This window comes from Furipterus horrens, unplaced genomic scaffold (assembly GCF_987537825.1).
Source record: "Furipterus horrens unplaced genomic scaffold, mFurHor1.1.pri manual_scaffold_15, whole genome shotgun sequence".
Lineage (NCBI taxonomy): Eukaryota > Metazoa > Chordata > Mammalia > Chiroptera > Furipteridae > Furipterus > Furipterus horrens.
In genome coordinates this window covers 2,507,836-2,531,712 of record NW_028327185.1, presented here as the reverse complement: position 1 = coordinate 2,531,712, position 23,877 = coordinate 2,507,836, and the positions used below count along the sequence as shown (strand labels likewise).

Genomic DNA, 23,877 nt, shown 5'->3' with positions numbered 1-23,877 from the left:
GGAAGAGACTCAATATTTGTGAGTAGTTCTTACCAGAACTTCAGAAGCCCAGGAGGTGGAGGGAAGAGGGAAGCGCAGGGGAGTCATGTGCTGCGAGTTCATTGCCACGCACAAAACATCACGAAGGGTGTGGTGGCTTCGGGAGAAAGAGGACCCAAGAGCGCGAGGGAGAACATGCTACGGGTGAGCGAGGTGAGGAAGGTGAGGGACAGGGGACGTTGTGAGGCTGGGCTCATTTTCATGCCGGTTTGCCAAGCGGTGAGAACAAACAATGACATTCACTGTGTTCTCATGAACGTGACTGCTTTCACGGGCGGTGCTTGCGCATTATCCTCGTGTCCTGTTTCTTTTCAGAAGTAACATGCGATCCTCCGTATATCGCGAACAGTCACTTCACTCCTGACAGGCCCAAATACAGACTTGAGCAGGAGATCAGATACCAGTGTAAAAGTACCTTTTATCCTTCATCCCACGGAAACACGGCAAGATGCACGGAGGTTGGCTGGGTACCTGCCCCAAGATGCAGCTGTAAGTCCCGTTCATACCATGACCTGCTTCCTCATCTGAAATTACTTCTCTCAGATATAGGGTGGGGACGTAAGTCCCAATGTTTGCCTTTCTGAGAATGTAAAGCAGAGGATTTAACAACAGCCTTTGCTTTTCAAAGCCGTCCATTCTCAGTGGGATAAAATCTTTTAATTGCAATTGAAAACTCTTGCTATTCTATGTTAAATATGTGCATGTGTGTATAATTATTTCTCTAAATAATAGTTTGTAGCATCTGAACTAAAACACTGGCTAAGACTACTTTGTCTACAACAAGCATATTAGTGATTTGTTTCTTTGTGAAAAGTTCCCCAAACCTTCTGACTGAGAACAGCCCTGTGCTGACTCAGAGTTCACAGGGTCAGCGTGGGGAGCGGCTCGGCCCCCTAGTTCCCAGTCACTCTCTGGGCTGCACTGGGGACATGGGCCAGGGCCGTGGGCTGAGGGCTGGGTGGCATTGGGGACCTGTGTCTGAGGGGCGCCCTCCCCGGCTGTGCAGGAGCCTCAGCACCCGGCATCTCCATGGGTCCTAAGTGGCACTAACTGTCCCAGAGCGAGTGATCTCAGAGGCAAGGAAGACACCTCTGTACCATCTGTGGCCTGCTCTCACATTGTCACCTCAGCCGCTAGTACCTTTTAGAAGAGGGTCCCTGAATCCAGCTCTGCCTAGAGGATGGGCACTGGGCTCCTTCTCTGAGGGAGGGTGTCGGAGAGAGTGTTGATTTCCTGAAACCATCACTTGTCACAAAATGCCACTCAGTTCCAGAGGGCACTTTAGTTCTGGGGAGGTTCCTTTGGCCCCTTTCCAAGTGCTTCCTCTCTGGACAATCCATTCCTCTTCTTTATGTATCAGATCACTGTAGAGCGGGCCATGCTTAAGCGGGACATTCCGTGAATGACCAATGACATGATACCAATAATGGGTCAATGGCCTCCGTGTTCATTCAGACGAACGTCCACATAAATTGTGACAGTGTGACGCCCTTAGTCAGGACCCTGTCATCACCATGAAACAGGTGTCACAGTGCATGACAGTCCCAGGAGAATGACCATTCATTCATTTAGGCAGATAACGCTGTGCCGTTTCAGGTGTACAACACAATGGTCCACGTGTGTATATGTCGGGAAATGACCAGGAAACATGTGTTATCTACATCATCTGACTTTATCAATTTTCTTGTCCTAGAATCCCTAATGCAATGAGTATAGGTATCTTAATAAGAAAATATTATTCATTAATGAAAGCATTTATTTCTTATTAGCCGTCATTAAAGTAAAATGTTATTTATATTATTTTTGTCTGTTTTTATTGCAAGTTAAGCCCTGTGAATTTCCAGAAATAAGACATGGGAGACTAAGTAATGAAGAGAGGTACAGACCATACTTTCCGGTGTCTGTAGGAAAATGGTATTACTATTCCTGTGATGACAATTACGTGACTCCTTCAGAAGGGTCCTGGAGTTACATTACTTGCACACGGACCGGGTGGTCGCCGGAAGTGCCATGCCTCAGTAAGTGGACCTCTTCACCCGTGTGTGCACGTGGTAACGTTTCTGTAGGACACACAACTACACAAGTGAGAACAATTAAAGCCTAGGCATGAGTTCCACAAACAGAAATACCAACATCGGTTTTTTGTTCTGAGAGGTTCTTCATTAAATACATGAGAGGTCAAAATAGATGCTACAAGAATACCCATGTCGTTTACACATATTCCAATTGCGAAAACGACAGATAAATAATCTTTAATATTAATTTTTTTAAAAGCATTTGGTAGCAGCTTTAGTTTTTCTTATGTTAGTTTTGGATGCCTATGCATTCTAATTTAAATGTCATGAAGATAAATTTTAATGTATTAATTTGACCAAATGGATGGGGATTTTCATGATCATTTTATCATTCTTAGGAAAATGTGTTTTCAATTACTTATACAATGGATATAATCCATATTATGAAGAAAGATATCTCCAGGGTCAATCTGTAAAAGTCAACTGTCATCCCGGCTACAGCCTTGAAAATCAGCAGACCACAATGACATGTACGGAGAATGGCTGGTCCCCTCCTCCCAGATGCATCCGCGTCGGTAAGAAAACTGGCCTAAGATCCATGTGATCTTCTAAGACTTACCTATAATAACCGTGATAAAACGTTTATATCAGCTTCTTGTTTTGCCAATGGACTTACTTGGTTTTATTTTTTCAAGTGTGTAGAAGTGGAAACAGCAATTTCTTGAAATATCAGTAGCGTAATAAAGATGCCTGTTGATAGACATTAATTTTTTTTTTTTTTTTTTCTTTTTACTGTGTGGTTGCCTCTCACTCGCGCCCCTAACTGGGAACCTGACGTGCAACCTAGTAATGTGCCCTGACTGGGAATCGAACCAGCAACACTTGACTGGCAGGCCGATGCTCAATCCATTGAGCCACAGCAGCCAGGGCTTTGATAGACATTAATTTTTAAAGACCACCCAAAGACCGCAAAGAGGAAGTTTCTGATAGCAGAGGGTCCAGAGAGCAGGATGGCACGTAGCCATTTCCATTCCCTTCCCCACCAAGAACGTGGGTTTTGACCATCACACCAGACGAGGGCACCTTTGGGAGGGTCCGGAAATTAGGCTGAGGGCCTTGTCACACTACTGGGGCACTGGCCACACTGAAGGACATGGGAGCCACAGTCTCACCCTCCTGAGTCACCTCCTCCCCGATGGTGTGCCTTCTGGTGGTTTGGGGTCGGAGACCTCGAGTCCCCCTGATTTTATATTTTCTTTTGGAGGCTACAGTTTTTTGGGTTGACATGACCCACTCAAGGCTTGTTTCTAAATGAATAAAACCGGTTTGGGCAGCCTGCCCACTAGGACCAGTTTATCCAGAATATGGACAAAGGGTCTGGTCTCTCTACTAAGGGAGTAGTGTTTCAAGACGTCTTTCCAATTGCATGGATCAGGATGAGTGACTTCCAGGGTTGTGTGGGCTCTGGAAATCTCTGAATTTCTTGGTTCCTGCCAGGTCGTCCCCGAGTTGTTACCCCTGCCCGTTCTCCCGGGCCATGCCCTGCACTCACGTGTGACACACTCGGCTGTGCGGGTTTGTAAAGCTCTCTCGTTCCACAGTTCAGATTCCCAGTTCACCGGCGTCAGCCAGTCTGAGAACACCGGTGTTTGTCCCTCCTTCCCGTGTGACTGACGTTTTTTCTTGGGTGTCTTCTTCCTGTGTTTAATTAGGAAAATTGCAGTGTCCCCCCTTCCCTGAATAAAGCCACACTGAGAATAGAGGTCACATCAGTGGCCTTATCTCGGACTCAGAGCTCGGCGCTAGCCGTGTGCGTACATGTGCCCCACGTGGTTATTTTCGTACGTTTGGGTCCGTTTCTTCACTGTGCGGGGCTGGACCTCTCGTCATTATTCTGCCCCGCATTTGTCAGTTTCGTTATTTTTCTTCAATGAACCAGCTTTTCACTCTACATTTTCTCTACTGTTTGCTTTCTACTTATTTCTGCTGACATTGTTATTTTTTCCTATTTGTTTTTCTTTTTTTTCAATGTTGAGGGGTAGAATTGAAAACCGGGAATTGCGTGCGTTTGAGCTTGTTACTTTGATACATGCACACGTGTGTAATGACTGACAGGTCAAGGCAGCTAACGGACCCCTCACCTCACACAGGGCCCACGGTTCTACACGTGGCGGGGACACTTAAGCTCCACCTCCTTAGCAATATTCAGAACGTCCTGGGAGGGGGCCCGCGTCAGGGCACGCTGGCAGCCTGGAGTGCCCCATATCCATGGGACAGCCAGGTTTCTAATATTTTATTTTTTTACTTCATTTTTATTGCTGCCACCTTTACAAAGGTCCTCATTCCCCCCCCCTTCGCCCACACCACCCAGCCCCCACCCACCTCTGGCCATCGTAGTAATTTCTGACAAGACATTCTGAGTATTTTAAGTCTTACTGAATCCAAGATTTTTTTTGTATCTTGATTTAATTCTTTTGGAAACTCATAGTTTATTTTTTCTGACACAAGACCTCGGATGATTAGGATTTTTCCAAGTTTTCAATGCAAGAGATGCCTTATTTTTTGTGGTTGTAACATTGTTTGAATCCTTGGGAAAATGATTACGATCCACGTGCTAATCTTTTCCTCTTGCTCTCTTCCTTTTAGCAACATGTTCAAAATCGGATATAGAAATTGAGAATGGATTTTTTTCTGAATCTGAATCGACATATCCCTTAAATAAAGAGACAAAATATAAGTGCAAACAAGGTTATGTAACAGAAGATGGTCAAACATCTGGATCGATCACATGTCGGCAACGTGGGTGGTCCTCTCGCCCCAAATGCATTAGTAAGTCCCTCATGACGTTTGAGTTACTTTCCTCCTCACTGTGGCACGATGGTTCACCCGACTTCTTTTTCTTGGGGTGGCCGAAGCTGAGGTGGTTCCATCTGAAAAAAGAAATAAAAGGTGTTGAGAAAATATATGTAAGTTTTGGCCTTTTAAAGTTCATTACTTGTAGGTAGATATAAGGCCATCTTTCAGTTCAAGGTTTTTCCTTGAATGATTAAAATATTCATTTTTATTATCTTCATTTTTTCAACTTCTGCACTTACTATGGGAACTAGCCAAAGAAAAAATGATGAAGGTTGCATTTATATCAAACTCATTTTATATTAAATTGTGAACAATTATCCATTACAACAGGCTTCTTAGAAAATAAAAGAATTGTCTCATATTTTTATTATTATAGTTTTTCTCTATTTTTAAAGCTTTAAACTACCTGACTATATAAGATGTTATGAAATTTGAGGGAAACTATTTAAACCTTCATAAAAATGACTCCAGTACAGTGTTAGTAAAAGCTGAGACTCCTTTTTTAACAATTTAATTTCTTGTACTAGTTCTAAGTGTAGAAGTATCTCTATATTAGTCTTGATCAGTATAAAAGAATATACAGTCATTAAGAGAATATTTGAAAAAGCTAAATTAGCATGTGAATTTTTTAAATTAGTATGTTTTAAAGTAGAATTCTATAGAACGTTTACAAATCACTCTCATTGTTGAAAATGTTTTCATTAAAACCATTCACTATTTTTCTGGCATTTACGTCACAACTGCTACTAAGCTTGGCACCTACACGCCCAAAATGCCACCCTGCTTTGCTAAAACAAAAGAACAGTACGCCTGTTATAACCTAGTTTACCGCTAGCACGGAATAAGTGTGTAAGTATCACTGCATTGAGAAAAACGTTCTCACGTCTCTCAGATGATTTAAGTGCTGGTAAGACTGCTTTGAAGAAACACATGTTTTCATCTTGAGTAACGATGTTAGGGCGATGACTTTAGCTGGTGTTCTGAGATTTTTTTAGATGATGCACTTCCTCGGGATGGGGCTTAGCAATTCGAGTGTCTGTGAAGTAATACTAGACATGAAATCTTCAATTCTATTATGCATTAGAGTCTTGTGACATGCCGGTATTTGAGAATGCCAGAGCCAAAGGCGGTGGCACGTGGTTTAAGGTCAGTGACAGGTTGGACTATGAGTGCCAGGATGGCTATAAGAACAGAGACGGACGTACCGCGGGCTTCATAGTGTGCGGTGACCGTGGCTGGTCTGATACACCCACCTGTCACGGTAAGTCGTTTCTCAGGATGATCATAATGAACGGAATTCATTAAAAATGTTTTGTCTTTTAACAAACTTGGATAACGTGGAATTATTTTAATGAACCATGATCAACACTAACATGTCTCCTTCTGATTTAATGTAAATTGGGAGAAGAGGGCGTTTTCAAGCCTAAAGGTAATGATGTCTCTAACCCAGTGCGCTGATGTCTCCTGGAGCCCCTGTGCATCACAGATCGGTGAACAAAGTGTAATCACGCTGTCCTTCTAACCATGAGCTTTTATAATATGTAACCCTGGTCACTCGTTACCAAATTATCCTTTCTTACAACTTCCTCAGCAGTTCTGCTCCCAACGTTGTGTTCACACCTCTCTGCTTGGGGGCTAATTTCTGCAGGTCCCGAGAGGAGCTCTTCACTTTCTGATTTTGAATAGGTCTCTGGGCTGTTATGTGAATCTTCCTTATGTTTACCCAATGGCTATCTGTTTTCCAGGGTTAGAAATAGAACTTCAACCTGCTGACTGACTGCAGGGTAGTCCCACTCTAGGGACCAGTATGTGCCAGACTCTAAACACAAAAGAGTATTTGACAAACATCAGGGATTCTACTCCAGATGTGCGAGAATTTTAGGCAGGAATTGGGGTCAAGTGAAGGCTGAGGAGATGCAGAGCGCAGGACAGATTTGGGGTACACTTTGGTGGTAGAAAACACAGGTCATGTTACTGAATGTGGGGCTCCATAGAGGCCAAGAGAAGACAGGGAAAAATATAAAGAGGGGTCTGCCGTTCGAGAGCTTTCCTTTCAATATGAAAAAAAAAAATAAATGAACCAAATAATAAGAACATTTGTATCATATGTTTATATGCCTTTGTTCAAGGAACAAAGGAATCCGAGGACTTTGAAGACAGGAGGGACTGAGGCCTCTATTTCACGTAGGCAGGCACCTGCGCACAGAAAGGTTGAAAACCGTTCAGGGCCACACAGCAGTGACAGCAGAGAACGTGACCTGTATAAAAACATCCAAAGGCCATAAGGGCCAGGGTGTGGACTGACGGCAGAGAAATGTACGATACCATTGGAAGTGCAGGCAAGAGACGGAGCATAAAGAGTTTGGATTTCATTCTCAGTAAAAGTTTAGGATTTTAAGATGATCATAAATGTCTTTTCTGGGATCAGAGGCAGATCTGGGCTGCCCGAGGCCAGAGGCTCTAACAGCTTTGAGGGGCCTTCTTGGAGGAAAGAGGCACAATCAAGAACATGTGAATCCAGTGCCATCAGACATGACAGGAAAACGTGAAGGGAAGGACGTGGAAGTGACAGGGACAGCGGGAGACACCAGCATGGCCCACGTGGCTTCCCAGTGAAACGTTACGGTCCCTGAAGCCTTTGGGAGCAAGCACACTGGCAGGAATTCCCCAGCACAACGAAGGCTTCCAAGGACCGAGCAAACAAATGGCAGCTGAGCAGTCTTTTCAAATACCTTCCCTCAGCCACGTGGCACAACGTTACGTGCTGATGAGCTGATACCTGGACTTATTTCAAACGTCCTGGAAGGTCTCCGTTTGGGAGAGAAGTTCCCACGGAGTGTTATCCTAAACCACGTAAGCCAGTGCTCACAGCAATTAACTGAACGTACACTTCAGAGGTACAAACTATACCAACATATTCGAGTACTGGGGCTAGGATTTAGAATTTTGACTTTTGAATGGATATAAATACCTGTAATTCAGAGTATGCTCATTCGGTCTCCTCCTTAAATCACATTTCTTAAGTCATTATATAAATATAACACTGGAAATAGCCAACATCCAAAATCTTTTTGTTTGTTTGTTTATTCGAGACAGCATGTTTTTTACAATATGATGAGATAGAGAATTTTATCAAATGAACACAAAATACATAAACAAGGAGACACACAAATAAAAGAATTCCTATGCAGAATATTGAATTAAAATTTTAGAAGAAGCATTTCAGTGTTTTGCATTGAAGTGTGATCTTCTCAATAAGTTGCCAAGCTCAACATTAATGCAAAAGCCAAAGCAAATGCAAATTTATTGATGATTTTTGTAAAATATCTTTTAAAAACAATTATGTCTACTTTTATGGTTATGTCTTAATCCTTGACTTTTAGATAGTATGAAATTCTTTCTGGTATGATTGCAAATTTTAAATTCCACTTATTAATTTTACATATTAATTAGCAAGATGGAGGATTCAAACAAAAAATGCATTTTTATAATATCTAACAATGTCATAAACTTCACAAATTTAAAAAATTTTAAGAGATAATTGACACATTTCTAACTTGAATCATAATAATTAATAAGTTATTAATAGCCAATATAAATTATAGCTAAATAAGAATAGTTTTGTATTACATGAATTTTCAGGACACCTAAAATATGTCTAGCTATGTGACCTTGAGCATGCCACTTCATCTTCTTTTGTGTTTCAGTTTTATTTAATTAATTAAGTGACTCTAAATGTTCCTCTAACCGAAATATATCAGAAATGTCTCTCTGAGTCTCCTGGTCCTATGGATATTAAAAACAGTTTTTATTTAAGCAAGCAATTTAAATTGTAGCATCTCTGTTTTTTCGTGTGTAGGAGAGAGAATAGTTCTGTTTTGATAATACAAAAAAAAAATGAAGTTCTATAACTGTCAATGATAAAATCAGACCTACTATGAGCAGGTAGGTCTTACAGACAAATTTTCAGGATACATATATTGCTGTTCAGAGAGTCCCATATGAATTTGAAGGAGGTATCAAACCTAACAGATAAATGCTTTCCAAGGAAGAGGACTTATTTAATGCCTCTCTGTGTATGCAACACCCAGCAATGTATTTTGCATGACGTATAATATTACCTTGGCAATGACTGATTATATATTCTCATTAAATCATTTGACCTTTTTATAGAAAAAGAATGCATTGTTCCTGATATAGAACAAAGCCTATTTGTTCAGCCCAAGAAAGAGAAATATACAATTGGAGACGTGATGAAATTCTCCTGCACACAAAGACGTAGTAAACTTGTTGGTCCCAATGCAGTTCAGTGCTACAACTTTGGATGGTCCCCGGATCTTCCAACATGTAAAGGTACATGTTCATCTGTACTGGGTTTTAAGTTGTAAAAGAGACTCTTCAACCACTAATTACATAGTATTTCTACCGTAGATGAAGTAAAACCGTGTGGTCTATATCCTCAACTCCCCAACGGGAAGGCTACAGAGACGCCCAAGGAAGAATACGAGCACGGAGCGGTGGTGCAGTACGTCTGCCAGCCCGGGTTCCTGCTGAAGGGCTCTGAGAAAATCCAGTGTGTTGACGGGGGATGGACAGCCTTGCCCCGGTGTATTGGTGATGTATACGACATCTTCATATTTAGACTGAAGTCAACACTTCGTGCTTCTTTCCATAGAAAGACGTAATTTATATTTTAAAGATTAACATGTGTTTGTGAAATTTTCACAGGGGAGAACAGTGTATGTGAAGACAAACCTGAACTTGTTCACGGCTCCGTCAATGCCCATGACCCTCCCTATCACCATGGAGAGTCAGTAGAGATCAATTGCACAGAAGGCTTTACAGTGAGCGGCCACAGATCAGTTACATGTATCAGGGGAAAGTGGACCCCACTACCTCAGTGTATTGGTGAGAATACACTTTTAAAACTGGCGTTTAGTATTTTTATTGTAAAACTATTGCAACTATATATTTGAAATTTGGAGACATTCTTGCAAATGTCAGGTCATAAATTATAATGAATTCAAAGATTTGTCGTTTACAGTTCAATAGTCTCTACAGAGGAAATCTAGAAACTGGTGATAGAATTTTATGAATCTGCTTGTGATGTTAACATAAAACTAAATTTTACTTACAGATCGATGTATGACTAACATGTCCTCCTTCAGTGGTTACTTCATACCCCCCTATAGTCTTGCTTTTCACTCCTCTCAAGACGTTCAGTTTTTCCTAACAAAAAATTCTTTCAGAAACCAGTCATCATAGGACATGTGATAATGACTTTTGGTTGCAAATCTTCCTTCAGTTATCAGCCCTTGAAGATGAACATCAGCTGTGTCTTTCCCAACACTCTGGACAAGTTCTGAAAACATAGAACTAATTCTTAACACTCTAGTGTGATGTAAATTAGTCCCTTTTTCTTCAAGGTTGCGTTACAAAATCCTTACTATGTTTCAGCCAACTACTTGAATTTTCTGTGTTCTGTATGTCCTCACTTGAGTCTCATCATTAACATATTATTAACAAATACTTCCTAAGACCTACACTGACGTCAAATTCAAAAAGGACTTGCCATATGCATTGAATTTTTGAAGTATACAGCTGTATAAAAACTTTAATGATCTATATAGAACTCATACTGAAGTCAGCAAAAATTCATTGTTATGGCATTATAGTATTATAGAGTTAGAGGATGATCTGGTGTATAAAATAGCCTCTCAAAGATTCTAAAGTATATATGCAGAATAGGTTATGATTAAGAACCAAATTTCTTACTCTTGATTTTGGTGATCACGCACAAGATGTGCTGAAACATGCCCATCCTGTACACTACACCTCAGATCAACTTGTTATTTACATTAGCTTTACTGAAACGATATAATGAAACTAGCAACGTCATACATTCTATTTCCACAGATAATTTGTTTAACATTTAAGATTGTGAATTCAAATTAATAGAGAAATGTTTGAGATCAAAAAAAGAATGGATGTGAACATATCCACAGATTTCAAATCGACCAAAGTTAGTCATGTGATGGCCCTTCACTATGCAGACAAAGCCAAAGTAAACCTCTCTCTCTATTCTGGCAACCCCCGAAGTGCAAAATGCTTTAACAATGGTTATTCTCTCTCAAATTTCAATACTAGAGTAGACAAAGGACTATGTCCCTCCTTAATAGCCCATCGCATGCAACACGGTCAGGAATAACTTTGCTGGTAGAATTTATAGACTAACTCGTAATTTCATTATGCTCTGGGCTCTATGGCTATTTTTTGTATTAGTTGCTTAGATTTTCATAACTAGTGTTTCAAGAGACTGTTTTCATTTTATAGCAACAGGTGACCTTAAGACATGTAAATTACCAAAGTCAAAAGAATATGAGATGACCGGGTGTGATGTGGTTGACTGTGACCATAACACGAAAATAAATTACACATGTAAAGGAAGATCAGGACAGAAACACTCAGTCTGTGTGAATGGAAGATGGGACCCTGAAGTGGACTGCAAAGGTAAGCTCTTGATTATGACATTTTCAAGTTTCACTTTATTTCTTCCCACCATGTCAACATAGTCTCTGTGTCTTAAAAATATTGTGTTAACCATTATTACAAATAATTTACAGCTGGAAGGTGATTTAGAAAACAAGCAGAGCACTGTTTCAAAATATTAATGTATCGTGTGCATTCATCAGTTATGTGACAAACCGCCCAGCAGCGTGGTGACTTTGACACTGGGCAGTAGGTGTGCTCATTACTATTGGGACCCCATTGCTGCTAATCCGTGTCTGTTACAAATGTGCTTATGCTGTGCCTGTAACGCTCACGTCTCTGTCTCAGTATCTAGGGGTGTATATGTCTGTCTGTATGTGTATCCATCTATCGCTGTAGGTATCGACCCAACTGCCATTTTGTTTATCCATGTCTGTCTTGAAAACAGTCTTATTGCTGCCAGCAATCCCAAGAGCACAGGCTTCACCCCACAGCCCCCCTTTTCACGTCTGTGTTATTCTTCTCAGACTGTGGGGCACCTGGACTCACTCCCCTCACTATTTCCGCCAATTTTCTCAGGCCTAGAATATACGGAACGCAGTTTCATATGAATTCAAAAGCAAGTTTACTATTTAAAGTTCCACTTATTTTTAGAGCTTATTAATGGAAACAAGTAATAATTAGTCAGACAATACACGTTTCCATCCACATTTCTCTACGAAGAAGGTTTCTACAGTTTTAGCATTTCTATTCAGGGTGTATTCTCCACGTTACCTTAAGTTTGAGTACGGTGTACAAGTGGGGTTGATGTTCTTTTCTGTATATGGACCTTTGATTGTTCTAGTGTAAGAGTGGGAGACTTTGAAACAAAAACCAATTGACTTTGGAAGTGACTGTTCATTTCTTGACCCTTTATTTAATTGCGTTACCCAGTTTTCTACCCTCATCCCCACCATTTTGCCTTGAGAACTATAACTTGATAATAAGTCTTGGATTCAGATGGATTTTCCCAAGTCACACACTTCATATTCAAGATTGTTTTAATTATTCTGGTCCTTTGATTAACATAGAAGTTTCAGGAAAAGTTTATCGAAATCTGTGATGCATCTACTGGGAAGAAGAAAGGGATGACTGTACAATGAAAGATAAATCAGGGAGAGCCGGCATCTTAACTATATTGAGTGTTTGATCCATCAACTTGGTGCATTCCTTCAATTATTTATTTTGGCTTCTATTTTCTGAGCAATGATTTGTGTAGAAAATTTAGAGTTTTTAAAAATGTGTTTATGTTTTTGATATTACACATGATATTTCTCATAACTACCTTTTCCAATCTTTGTTCTAAGTATAAAGAAACATACTTTATTTTTGGATATTGATTTTGTACTCAAACTACACAAAATTATATTATTCATTTTATGCATTCCTTTGTAGATCAAGTGTACCATTCAAACGCACTATTGTATTTCTGCCAGTCCCTTTTTATTTTGTTATTTTGCTTGTCTTCTTCATTACACTGGCTCAGACCTCAGCACGCTGTTGAAGGCAGTGAGGAGGACAAACATCATTATCCATTTCTGACCCATGGGAGACAGTCTTTAATTTCTTACCATGATTACAATATTAGTTTAGAATTTTTGTAGATGCATTTTATCAGTTTAAGTCAATAACTTTCCACTTCCAATTTGCTGAGTAAGGAATGTTATCATCAACGACTGTTGAAAGTTTTTAACGCTTTGTGTGCATTTATTGATATGCTAGTGCAACTCCCTTAATTGTTTTAATACATTGAAGTGCACACAAAATCTCTTTCCTCAAGTTAACTCTAGTTGATGGTGATGCGTAATTCTTCCTTTACCTCATGTACTTCATTTGCTGATTGTTTTAAGGACATTTTGCATTTATGTTTATGGAGGATATTACAGTTATTTTCTCTGGTAATGTCTCTCCTGGGTGTTGCTATGAAGATCACTGTGGCCTCAGACACCCAAGGGAGAAATGTCCTTTGCTCCTCTGTTTCTGAAAGTAGATGTGTAATCTTATTGCACATAGTGGAATATTATATTACTTTTCCTTTAAATGACTGATAGAATTCACCTGTGAAATCATCTGATATGTTGTTTATTTGTTTTTTTTAAATATCTTTTGCTGATTAATTTTATTTCACTAATAGATAGTGGGCTACTGAAATTTCCTATATTGTCTTTTACCAATTAAGGCAAGCTAGGAAACAGAACCTGCTGGAAAGTTTAAAATTTTTAACAATACATAAGGCACTAGTCAACATATATAATTCATATCTCAGCCAAAAGTCTATACCAAATTAATTGATCTTTAAACACAATGCTTCCCTATGGCTCTTCAGCTTGTATAGGTGTAACATCTTGTGAGGGATTCAATGGACTCCCAGTACATTTGATCATGGATAGCTGTAAAAAAAAGATTCTCATATCAGTCCTAATTTCATGTCTGTTATTGAATGGATAATTCAGTTGAGATACTCTAATGGTTAGAAATCATTAAAATAGGTTTTACACAAACTATCCGAGATAGATCACAGCAAGAATAACAGAAAGAACCTACAAAGACGGCCATGAGAACATAAACCCAACATGGCATTTTAGAGTGGTGAACAAGAAGACAAGCATAGCATATTTAAACCTGGAACATAACATTACAACTTGGTCTTTTCAGGTGCATATTACCGACAATTTTATTTACTGAATTAGCCTTTTAATATTTTAACTTGTAAGTTCTCATGAAGAAATCTACTTTTAATACTTTTAGAAATACCAAGATGTCCGCCTCCACCTCAGATTCCCAGATCTCAAAACATGACCACTACAGTGAATTACCAGGAAGGAGAGAAAGTCTCTATTCTCTGTCAAGATGATTCTCTGATGCGGGGAGCAGACGAGATCGTGTGCCAGGATGGGATCTGGAAGTCGCTCCCACGCTGCATCGGTCAGTGGGGCATCACCTGCGTTACACCTGTCTTTCAAATGAGGGGAAAACGCCCCTGTGCTCTGTGTAGGGGAGCAAGATGAAGCCCTTTCTCCATAACCATCCCACTGCATCACGAAACCCTAAGTCGCAATCTAGGTACAGAAATCAGCTGGCATCACTCCCCTTGTGCTGTGGAATGAGTACACACAGAACCTCGGGGTGCCGCAGGAATGCCAGATGCAGTCGCTCGTGATGCGGATGTCACTCCTCAGGACGAACAGGAGGGGAATGAAGGGACCCTAGGGACTGAGTAGCTAATAGCACTGATCGTATGGAGACAAATGTCTTTGCAAATTTCCCATATTTCTTAGTGATTAAATAATTTCCTTTGTTCAAATTTTCTCATTTTAAAACCCCAAACATGTTTGATTTTATTTTTCAATGAAAGCGTGACCTTGTGCCTGACCCTTTGACCCCTATTCCTCACGTAGAGAAGACGCCGTGTCCTGAGCCACCTCATATAGAACATGGAAGCGTTAATTCGTCCAGGTCAGAAGAGGAGGGAGAAGGAACACGGGAGCCCAGGCTATACGCGCACGGCACTAAATTAGGTTATATCTGCGAAGCCGGGTTCAGGATATCCGGAAGGGACGGAATAACGTGCCACCTGGGAAAGTGGAGTTCTCCACCTTCGTGTGTAGGTGAGTGCAGCGTGCAAACCAGTTCGCTTTCTGGTACAATTCATTAAAGCATCGTCATCAGAGTCATGAGACAGACTTCTTCAATTTATAAGTGTACAAACCATTTATATGTTTATATACCATTCGTGTGTTAACATATTTTACAAACAATTTTTGCATAAACAAATAAATCCTAGTTTTGTTAATATTATGGGTTTATTATGAAATCGCTTTAGTTTTTCTCTTTTTTTTCACTTTATTCCTATTGGTGACACTCCTACTGATGTCCCCACCTTCCACCTTTTTGTCCCACCAATGCAGCCCCTTCCCCTGTTCATCACCACGGTTCTCTGTATCCGTGGGCTACACATGCCTGTCCCTTAGCTGCTCCCTCCACCTTCGTTCGTCCAGTCCCCTCTCCCCGTCCCCTCCGACAGCATCAATCCGTTCCTGTGTCCACGCCTCTGTTTCTATTTTGCTCGCCAGTTCACTTTGTTCATTAGATTCCACATGGAAGTGAGATCGCACGGCGTTTGTGTTTCTCCGACTCATCCGTCTCCCTTAGCACAGTGCGCTCCAGGTCGTCCGCGCTGCTGCGAAGGGTCAATGCCCTTCGTCCCCACAGTCCTGGAGCAGCCGCTGTGGAAAGCAGTATGGAGCCACCTCAAAAAATTGGAAATGGAACTGCCTTCTCACCCAGCAATCTCACTTCTGGGAGTGTATCCTAAGTGTCCCAAAACAGCAGTTTCAAAGAATATGTGCACCCCTACGTTCATAGCAGCATTGTTTGCAATAGTCGAAACCTGGAAACAGTGCAACTACTCAGGAGTTGATGAGCAGATTAAAAAAGTTTGGTGCATGAAATCACTTTTAATTACGGCACTTTTCCTACCAATACTGCATGTGTAGTGAAACTAAACCTAACCATACAGGTATAGCTGTTCATAGTTCTAAATATTCGTATACGTTGTCATGACGGCTTCGGCATCAGGTGTTTTTTAAATTGAGCTCTTCCTACAATGTCCTCGCTGATTTCTTATAATAGATGATAATTTTCTTAACATGATTCTGTGTGTTTCTTCTTATTATGGTGACTGGTTAGAGATGCACTGACTGTCCCAGTCCTAAGTAGGATGACATTTTTCACTTCAAGTTCACACCCGGACCCACACCACAACCGTGGTTTTAGGGGCTGTGTCCACCTTTCCCGGGTGGGCTGTTATCAGCGTGATCACATGAAAGTCCTAAATATGACGCCCAGTACATGAAATAAATTTCAGAGTTAGTGAAATACGCAGTCATTCTGTCCACTTTCCCGGCAGGACTTCCTTGCAGACAACCACCTTCTATTCCCAACGGGGCCGTGCCTACCAGAAAAGACCAGTACCGACATGGAGAAGAAGCGACGTACAGCTGTGCCCAGGGATTTAGCATCCACGGACCTGCATCTGTGACCTGTTCAGGAGGAAGATGGACCCCTCAGCCAGAATGCATAAGTACGGTGTATTTCATTTTATTCTAAAGCTGATAAGTACCTGTAGTTTAGATCATTAATGATACAAATGTAAAACTGCAATAATTCTAGAATTTAACAAAGTGTCTCTGGAAAAGTCTGGATTCTGGTAGAGAATTAATAGCCCTACTCATCTGAACAGTTTGCCAACAGGAGCCAAATTATTTTTTTTTGACGTCACATGTGTTCACGTTCCATGTGGTCTGACACACGTTCTCAGACTCCTCATCTCCTTGGAGCACAGCTGGTCCCTGCTCCTCAGTCCCCTCATTCTTCCCCACTATTAGTTTATCACTTATCTACCTATAAATATGTGTATGTATATGTATATATATATACATACACACACACACACACATATACCATATTTTTCACTCCATAAGACGCACCTCTTTCTCCCTAAAAGTAGAGGGAAATGCCCATGCGTCTTATGTAGCAAATATGCGTCACAGACCATGATGTTATTACCTGACCTGTCAGCGGTGGGGACAGCTGTTAGAACAGGAAGCAGTGGTCCATCCTAAACCCCTGGGGATCCTTAAATGTCCCACTTTACTGCTGAATCTCAGGGCGTCTGGTCAGAATGAAGATAGCGAAGAAAGTGATATCAGTGATGTGAGCAACTGAGCTTCATAACTTCTCATGCTAATGATGATGAGTTCTTGGGGTTCCCAGAAAACTAGAAGAGGACTTGAACCTTAACGTCTCTCCTCATTTGTTAATGACAGTGATGATGGTTCTTAATGTCACTGTTGACTGCTGTTTACATGGTGTAATATTATTATAAATTATTAAATATTTTAGCACACCATTTGGTTCAGAATATATTTTTTCTTGTTTTCCTTCTCTAAACCTGGGTGTATCTTATGGTCAGGCGAGTCTCATAGTTTGAAAAATACAGTCTGTGTATATATATATATATATATAATTTTCTAAAATGTTTCACATATTACTGGGAAACAGATTTCGACAGAAGTAAAGAATAAAAATATGTATATAATATAGATTGCATGTATGGACAAAAACAGAATTGGAATGTAAGAAGCCTGATCCTGATGTCTTCAGGATTTCAGTACCATCATTCCCGTATTATACTGTTGATGAATGTAGAATCATTCAATGTAATTGAGGCAAGACTGCTAACATATTTTGAAGTTATAAGAAAAATGGTACAGCATGCATTGGTTTGGTATATACTTATCATTCTAGAGTATAATTATTGGCCAATATGTATTTTTTAAAGGTTTACTGAACAAGTAATGTGTGTTTCTTCCTCTCAGAAACGACTTGTCCTCAGCCACCCAGCTTTGATAATGCCACACCCATAGGTATCAGATGGAACAAGAAGTCATATAGCTCAGGGGAAGAAGTAGCCTATAAATGTCAAGAATATTACCAAATGGATGGATCCAACGTTGTACGGTGTATAAACGGCAGATGGATAGGAACGCCCACATGCAGAGGTATGCTCATGAACTTTTACATTTATCTTTTGAAGTGTCTTAATTAATAGAATATAGAATGGCTTCTAGCATCATTTAAAAATGGACATAGATCATGTCCTAGGCCAGACAAAGGAAGGGTTCTGCCTTAACCCAGAGGGATGGATTGTGTATGAGACGGGTCCCCTTAGAGCCCCAGCATTTTCACAGTGTGGCCCCAGAAACAGCAGCGTGAGCATCTTCTGGGAAATGGGTGGAAATGCAAATGCAAATTCATGGGCTCACTCAGACGCAGCGTCAAAAACTCCGGGTTCTGATACTAAACACAAAGGAAAATGTTCAGAAAAGCCATCATTTATATTGGCTTTAAAATGCCTATTAATCTTCGAGAGAGAGAAGTAAGACATTTTAGATGTAGATGCTTAACTGTTACAAAAAAAAAATCCTGCTTTATCTCCTTTTTTCAATCATACGTGTAAATTTATAAAAATTTTGAGTCTTTAAACATATTAACTATCGACTCTAAGCCCTCCTTCTGGAATATATATTGGAATCCCATCTGTAGATTGGACTTGTAAACAATCATTACATTAGATATACAATGTTTTCTTTTTATTAAGATCTTTCCTGTGGGAGTCCTCCCCCCGTGGAAAATGCCATTATACGAGACAAGAAGACCAGGTATCGGTCTGGTGACACAGTACGTTATGAATGCACCAGATCTTTGGACCCATTTGGGGAGACAGAGGTGACATGTTTAAATGGGAACTGGACAGAACCGCCGCAGTGCAAAGGTAGAATGTCTCGCTCTCTCCGTCACCCCGTTTTAGAGTCTATATTAGACACAACATGTGTTCATGCAAATACACAACGAAGTAGTTCCTACGGAATAAAACCAGTCATGCAGACCAAGTGATGGTGCTTCAGGCCCAATTCTATTCACGGGCTGAGTGAGTCATGTGGCCTATGTGCCTTATGAAGGGTCTGACCACATGGGAGCGTTGTCCTGAGTTGTGGGTCCCAGAACGAGGCTGAGAGTCCACGCTCCTCAGCGGGGACTCGGGCAACCCAGAATCCCTCTGGCTTCTCAGCCACCACCCACGGACGCAGGGGTCAAGCCTGCCCGTGTCTCCTGTCTTCGAACCTGTCTCTAAGTGGCCTCTTCTGTCCATCCTTGGTTATAAAGCTCCTGTTCAGCTGTCCCTCCCTTGGTTACTCAGGTTGCTTACTCTCTAATGGAGCTGAGAATCCAGTCTGACCCCAGGAAGAGGTGAGGACAGCTTCCCCCTACTCCACAGGCAGCTTAAATCTAATAATCTCTTTTTTTAGAGTCCAAAGGAAAATGTAAGCCCCCTCCAGCTATCGAAAACGGCGACACAACCACATTCCCAGCAGCTGCCTACGCCCCAGGAGCGACAGTGGAGTATCAATGCCAGGCCTACTATGAACTTCGGGGAAACAGGGTAATAACGTGTCGTGACGGAAACTGGTCGGATCCACCCAAATGCTTACGTAAGTACATTACCGTTCTCACGGGTCCTGGGACTCCGTGTGAGGAACGTGGTGTTCCGCTGTTTGTGGATTAACAATTGTTCTCTTGAACGCTTGACTGTGCAATAGTGACAGGTGAGCAAAGAGTGTTTGAGACAACCTTAAGCGACAATAGCAACAAATATTCTGTTTCAAAAACTCTTCATAAGATCACGGATATTATGACCTTTGATATCTACATCTAATTATTACACATAGTACCTCCTTTTTACATCATTAATTGTTTAAAATGACTTCCATCTACATGATGGCTTTTCAACAAATTTTCTTGGAAAAGGCTGTGAGAATAAATTTCTGGCTCAGTGTACAAGATTCTACATGAAAGGCTAAAATCTGTAGTGAATACTTCTATACCACTTGATGTTTTCTGTTCATTGTTTTTACCTTCAGAGGCATGCGTCGTATCAGATGAAATCATGGAAAAACATAATATTCAACTAAGGTGGAGTAGTGAGAAAAAGATTTATTCTAGAACAGAAGATACTGTTGAATTCACCTGTCGAAATGGATACCGTACAAAGTTGCCGCGATCTGCATTCCGAGTGCCGTGTTTGGAAGGGAAGCTGGAGTATCCCACCTGTGAATAAAATGATAGGTGTATGCTGTCTTAAAATTAAAGTACACACATTCATTTAGAATTTTTATATGAATACGATTCTCAGTTTATTTTTTCAGGTACGGTTTAACTCAAGTTTATGCATGAATGAGAACTTCTGGTAAATATTATGTAGAAGATGTCACTGTAATCTGAGACCAATTAATCACTCCCTAAAGCCATCTCATTAAAATGTGGCAAACTAAACGCTATCTGTTCTGTTCATGAAACATCTCTGGTCAGAAACTAGATTGTCTCCTGGCTGCCTGTTTGCACCCAAACTTTCTCCTCTTTCTCTCAAAGCTTTCTCTGTAAATTCTGAAGCCATTTGAGACTCTTATTTCAGAGGAAATGGGAAAAAATGCTTGTCTCCACCTTCAAAATATAATCACGTCACAAGCACATAAAAACCAAACTATGTCATACCTGTGTTGGCAATGAGATGTCAGAGGTTATTACGTAGTCCTGCTTACCTCTCCATAGTGAACTGTCCACCTCAATGGGGAAGGCACGACCTTCTACAGCATGTCCACCGGGCACGTATAATCATTCAACAAATCCTACAGAGCAGTTAGATCTAACGGGGCGCAGCACTATCGTAACACCGCCGTGAAAGCTGATGAAGAGACAATATCAAGTATAAACACAACACACATTCACACAATATGCTCTGAACGATGACTCAGTGTTCGTAGGACAAAGACTGGCAGGAAGTAAATGAAACCCTTACCCACAACTGTGGCTGAATTTAGAGCTAATAGGGGTAAGGGTAGGTGCCCAATTCCTGTCTTCTCCCTTGTTTCCATCTTGAACATATATCATCTTTGAAACACAAAATACGTTAACTTAAAATAAATCTACACCAAAAGTAAGACAACACATGCTGAGACCCAGAAAGAACTCTTTCATAATGATTTCAGATCAAATAAAATTTTCATGATTTAGCACATATGAAAAGTTTTAGAAAAATTCACACACAAGGGTCTGAAATGAGATTTTTATGTTTGTACATTTCAAACCATATTTAAAATAAGCTGACTAAAAGCAGTTTTAATTTCCACAAAAACATTAATACTTTTACATGAAAATAAAGATATAAATCTTACATTTTGCAACAGCATGGAGGGACCGGGAGAGTAATTTGAAAAGTGAAATAAGCCCGTCAGACAAAGACAAACTCTATAAGATCTCACTTCTATGCAGAATCTAATGAACAAAATAACCTAAGAACCAAGTAGACACAGACTCATAAATGTTGAAAGAGACTGAGAGCTGTCAGAGGGCAGATTTGGGAGCCTGGGTAAGCAAGATGAGGGGATTAAGCAAAAATAAAATAAAAACTCATAGACACAGAAGACAGAAAAGTGGGTACCAGGGGGAAGAGAGTTGGGGAGGATGAGGAGGGCAGACAATGCATGATACCTCTGAGTGGTTTCATGTGTGTTTTGTTCTGAATGAGCTTATTTGCACTGAAGATAGTTAAGGACCACTAGTTTGGTGGGGGCTTTTCTCTTAATTTTCTGAGTAAGACACTAGTCTTTTTGCTTTTTTATCATTGTTCTTTGTTTAGAAATAATAATGTCATTACTTTTTATTCACACTTAATGATATATATTAAAATATGGTCCAAGTTGTTATTTTGCTTTTGACTTCATGTTAATTATTGTGACAAAAAATTTTAATTATATGCTCTTAAAATTACCACTCATTTTTAAAATTATTTATAAGTATATTTTATTGATTATATCATTACAGCAGTTCCAATTTTTTTCCCTGTGTTCCCCGCTACCCAATACCCACCTCCACTCCATCAATCCCACCCCCCTTAGTTCATGTCCATGGGTTCTGCGTATAAGTTCTTTGGCTTCACCATTTCCTATATTATTCTTAACTTCCCCTGGTCTCTTTTATCTTTTTCTTTTTTTTTTTTTTTTGAGCAGCAAAGCAAGGTGTTTATTCACGAGTCTGCAGAGTCGGGCGCACCCTCAGCCAGGAGAATGTGCGCTCCCCCTGTCTCTTTTGTACCAACCAATTATGCTTCTTAGTCCCTGCACCATTTCCCCATTTCTCCCCTTTCCCCGTCCCAGCTGATAACCCTCCAAATGATCCCCATACCTGTGATTCTGTTCCTGTTCTGGTTTGCTCAGTTGTACTTTGTTTTAATTTTTTAGATTCAGTTGTTTATAGTTGTGAGTTTGTTCTTATTTTAATGTTCATAATGTTGGTCTTCTTTTTCTTAAGTAACTCCCTATGACATTCTATATAATAACGGCTTGGTGATGATGAACTCCTTTACCTTTACCTTGTCTGGGAAGCACTTCATCTGCCCTTCCATTCCAGATGATAGCTTTGCTGGATAGAATAATCTTGGTTGTACGTCCTTGCTTTTCATCACCTTGAATACTTCTTGCCAGTCCCTTCTTGCCTGAAAAGTTTCTTTTGAATAATCAGATGATGATCTTATAGGCACCCCTTTGTAGGTAACTCTGCTTTTCTCTTGCTGCTCTTAAGATTCTCTCTTTATCTTTAATCTTTGCATTTTAATTATGATGTGTCTTGGTGTGGTCCTTATTGGGTCTAGATTGTTTGGGACTCTCTGTGCTTCCTGGACTTGTATGTCTATTTCCTTTGCCAAATTTGGGGAGTTTTCCTTCATTATTTTCCTTCATATATGCTTTTGATTTCTTGCTCTTCCTCTTCTCCTTCTGGCACCCCTATGACTCAGATGTTGGCACATTTAAAGTTGTCGCAGAGGTTCCTAAGGCTCTCCTCATTTTTTTCAATTCTTGTTTCCTCATTCCATACTAGCTGAGTGTTTTTTTCTTCCTTATGTTCCAAATCATTGATTTGAACCCCGGTGTCCTTCCCTTCGCCATTAGTTTTGTGTGGATTTGCCTTCGTTTCACTTTGCACAGCCTTCACTTCTTCCCTTATGTGTTTGCCATACTTAAGCATACTTGTCAAGCCTATGTTCATCTTTATCACCAGTGTTTTGAACTCTGCATCTGTTCATTTGGCTCTCTCCTTGTCTGTTAGGTTGGCTATCTCCTCATCTGTTAGGTGGCTGTCTCCTCGTCGCTTAGTTCTCCCACTAGAACCTTGGTCTGTTCCCGCTTTTGGACCACACCTCTCTGTCTCCTCATCTTGACAGGCTCCTGTGTGTGTTTGCCTCTGTGTCTTGGGTAGAGCTGTTGCACCTGTTACATTGTAAGGGGCGGAGCCTTAGGGATTCGTCAGTACAGGGCGACCTGTTTCACCACGTTGTGGCACTGTGTGTGGGGAAGGGGTCTGAGAGGGAACAATGCTGCTTGCCCCACACTCGCCCCTTTTCCAGGCACTTCTCCCACTTCCACAGGGGACTAGCACCTCTCTATCTGTTGCCCTGGCCATTGTTCCCAGAGTGGGTGTGTCTGGGGACGTTCTAGGACCGTGGGGGCCCTTTAAACAAGGAGACTCTGCTGAGAGACCAGCTGTTTCTGCCTCCGCCCCAGCCCCCACTGGTCTGCACAGTCAGAAGCAATGAGGCCTGATTCTCCCCGGTGCTGGGACCGTGAGCTGCGTGGTCTGGTCTGGGGCTGGGAACACTCCCTAGGTGTCCCTCCTGACTTTTGAAAACGTGTAACAGCGCTTTCCGCTGGCCTGCCGCTGTCGCCGCTGCTACCACCACCACACCGCGTCCTCTCCGCCCCGGCTCCACCCCACCTACCTGTGTGGATGACTGTTTCTTCTTTATATCTTTGTTTGTTGGACT

At 40.9% G+C, this 23,877-nt stretch overlaps 1 protein-coding gene across 1 annotated transcript in view; it reads left to right on the top strand.

The window, feature by feature from the left end:
- CFH (complement factor H) overlaps positions 1 to 23,877 on the top strand; it is a 77,479-nt gene that overhangs the window by 18,718 nt on the left and 34,884 nt on the right. The window contains 16 exon segments of the mRNA XM_090263485.1: positions 355 to 528; positions 1,863 to 2,057; positions 2,453 to 2,629; positions 4,701 to 4,883; positions 5,995 to 6,171; positions 9,084 to 9,263; positions 9,342 to 9,524; positions 9,639 to 9,818; positions 11,244 to 11,420; positions 14,187 to 14,363; positions 14,837 to 15,046; positions 16,348 to 16,521; positions 17,819 to 18,001; positions 18,601 to 18,774; positions 19,310 to 19,492; positions 19,922 to 20,110. Of these exon segments, the coding sequence (XP_090119611.1) occupies positions 355 to 528; positions 1,863 to 2,057; positions 2,453 to 2,629; positions 4,701 to 4,883; positions 5,995 to 6,171; positions 9,084 to 9,263; positions 9,342 to 9,524; positions 9,639 to 9,818; positions 11,244 to 11,420; positions 14,187 to 14,363; positions 14,837 to 15,046; positions 16,348 to 16,521; positions 17,819 to 18,001; positions 18,601 to 18,774; positions 19,310 to 19,492; positions 19,922 to 20,110 (2,916 nt within the window).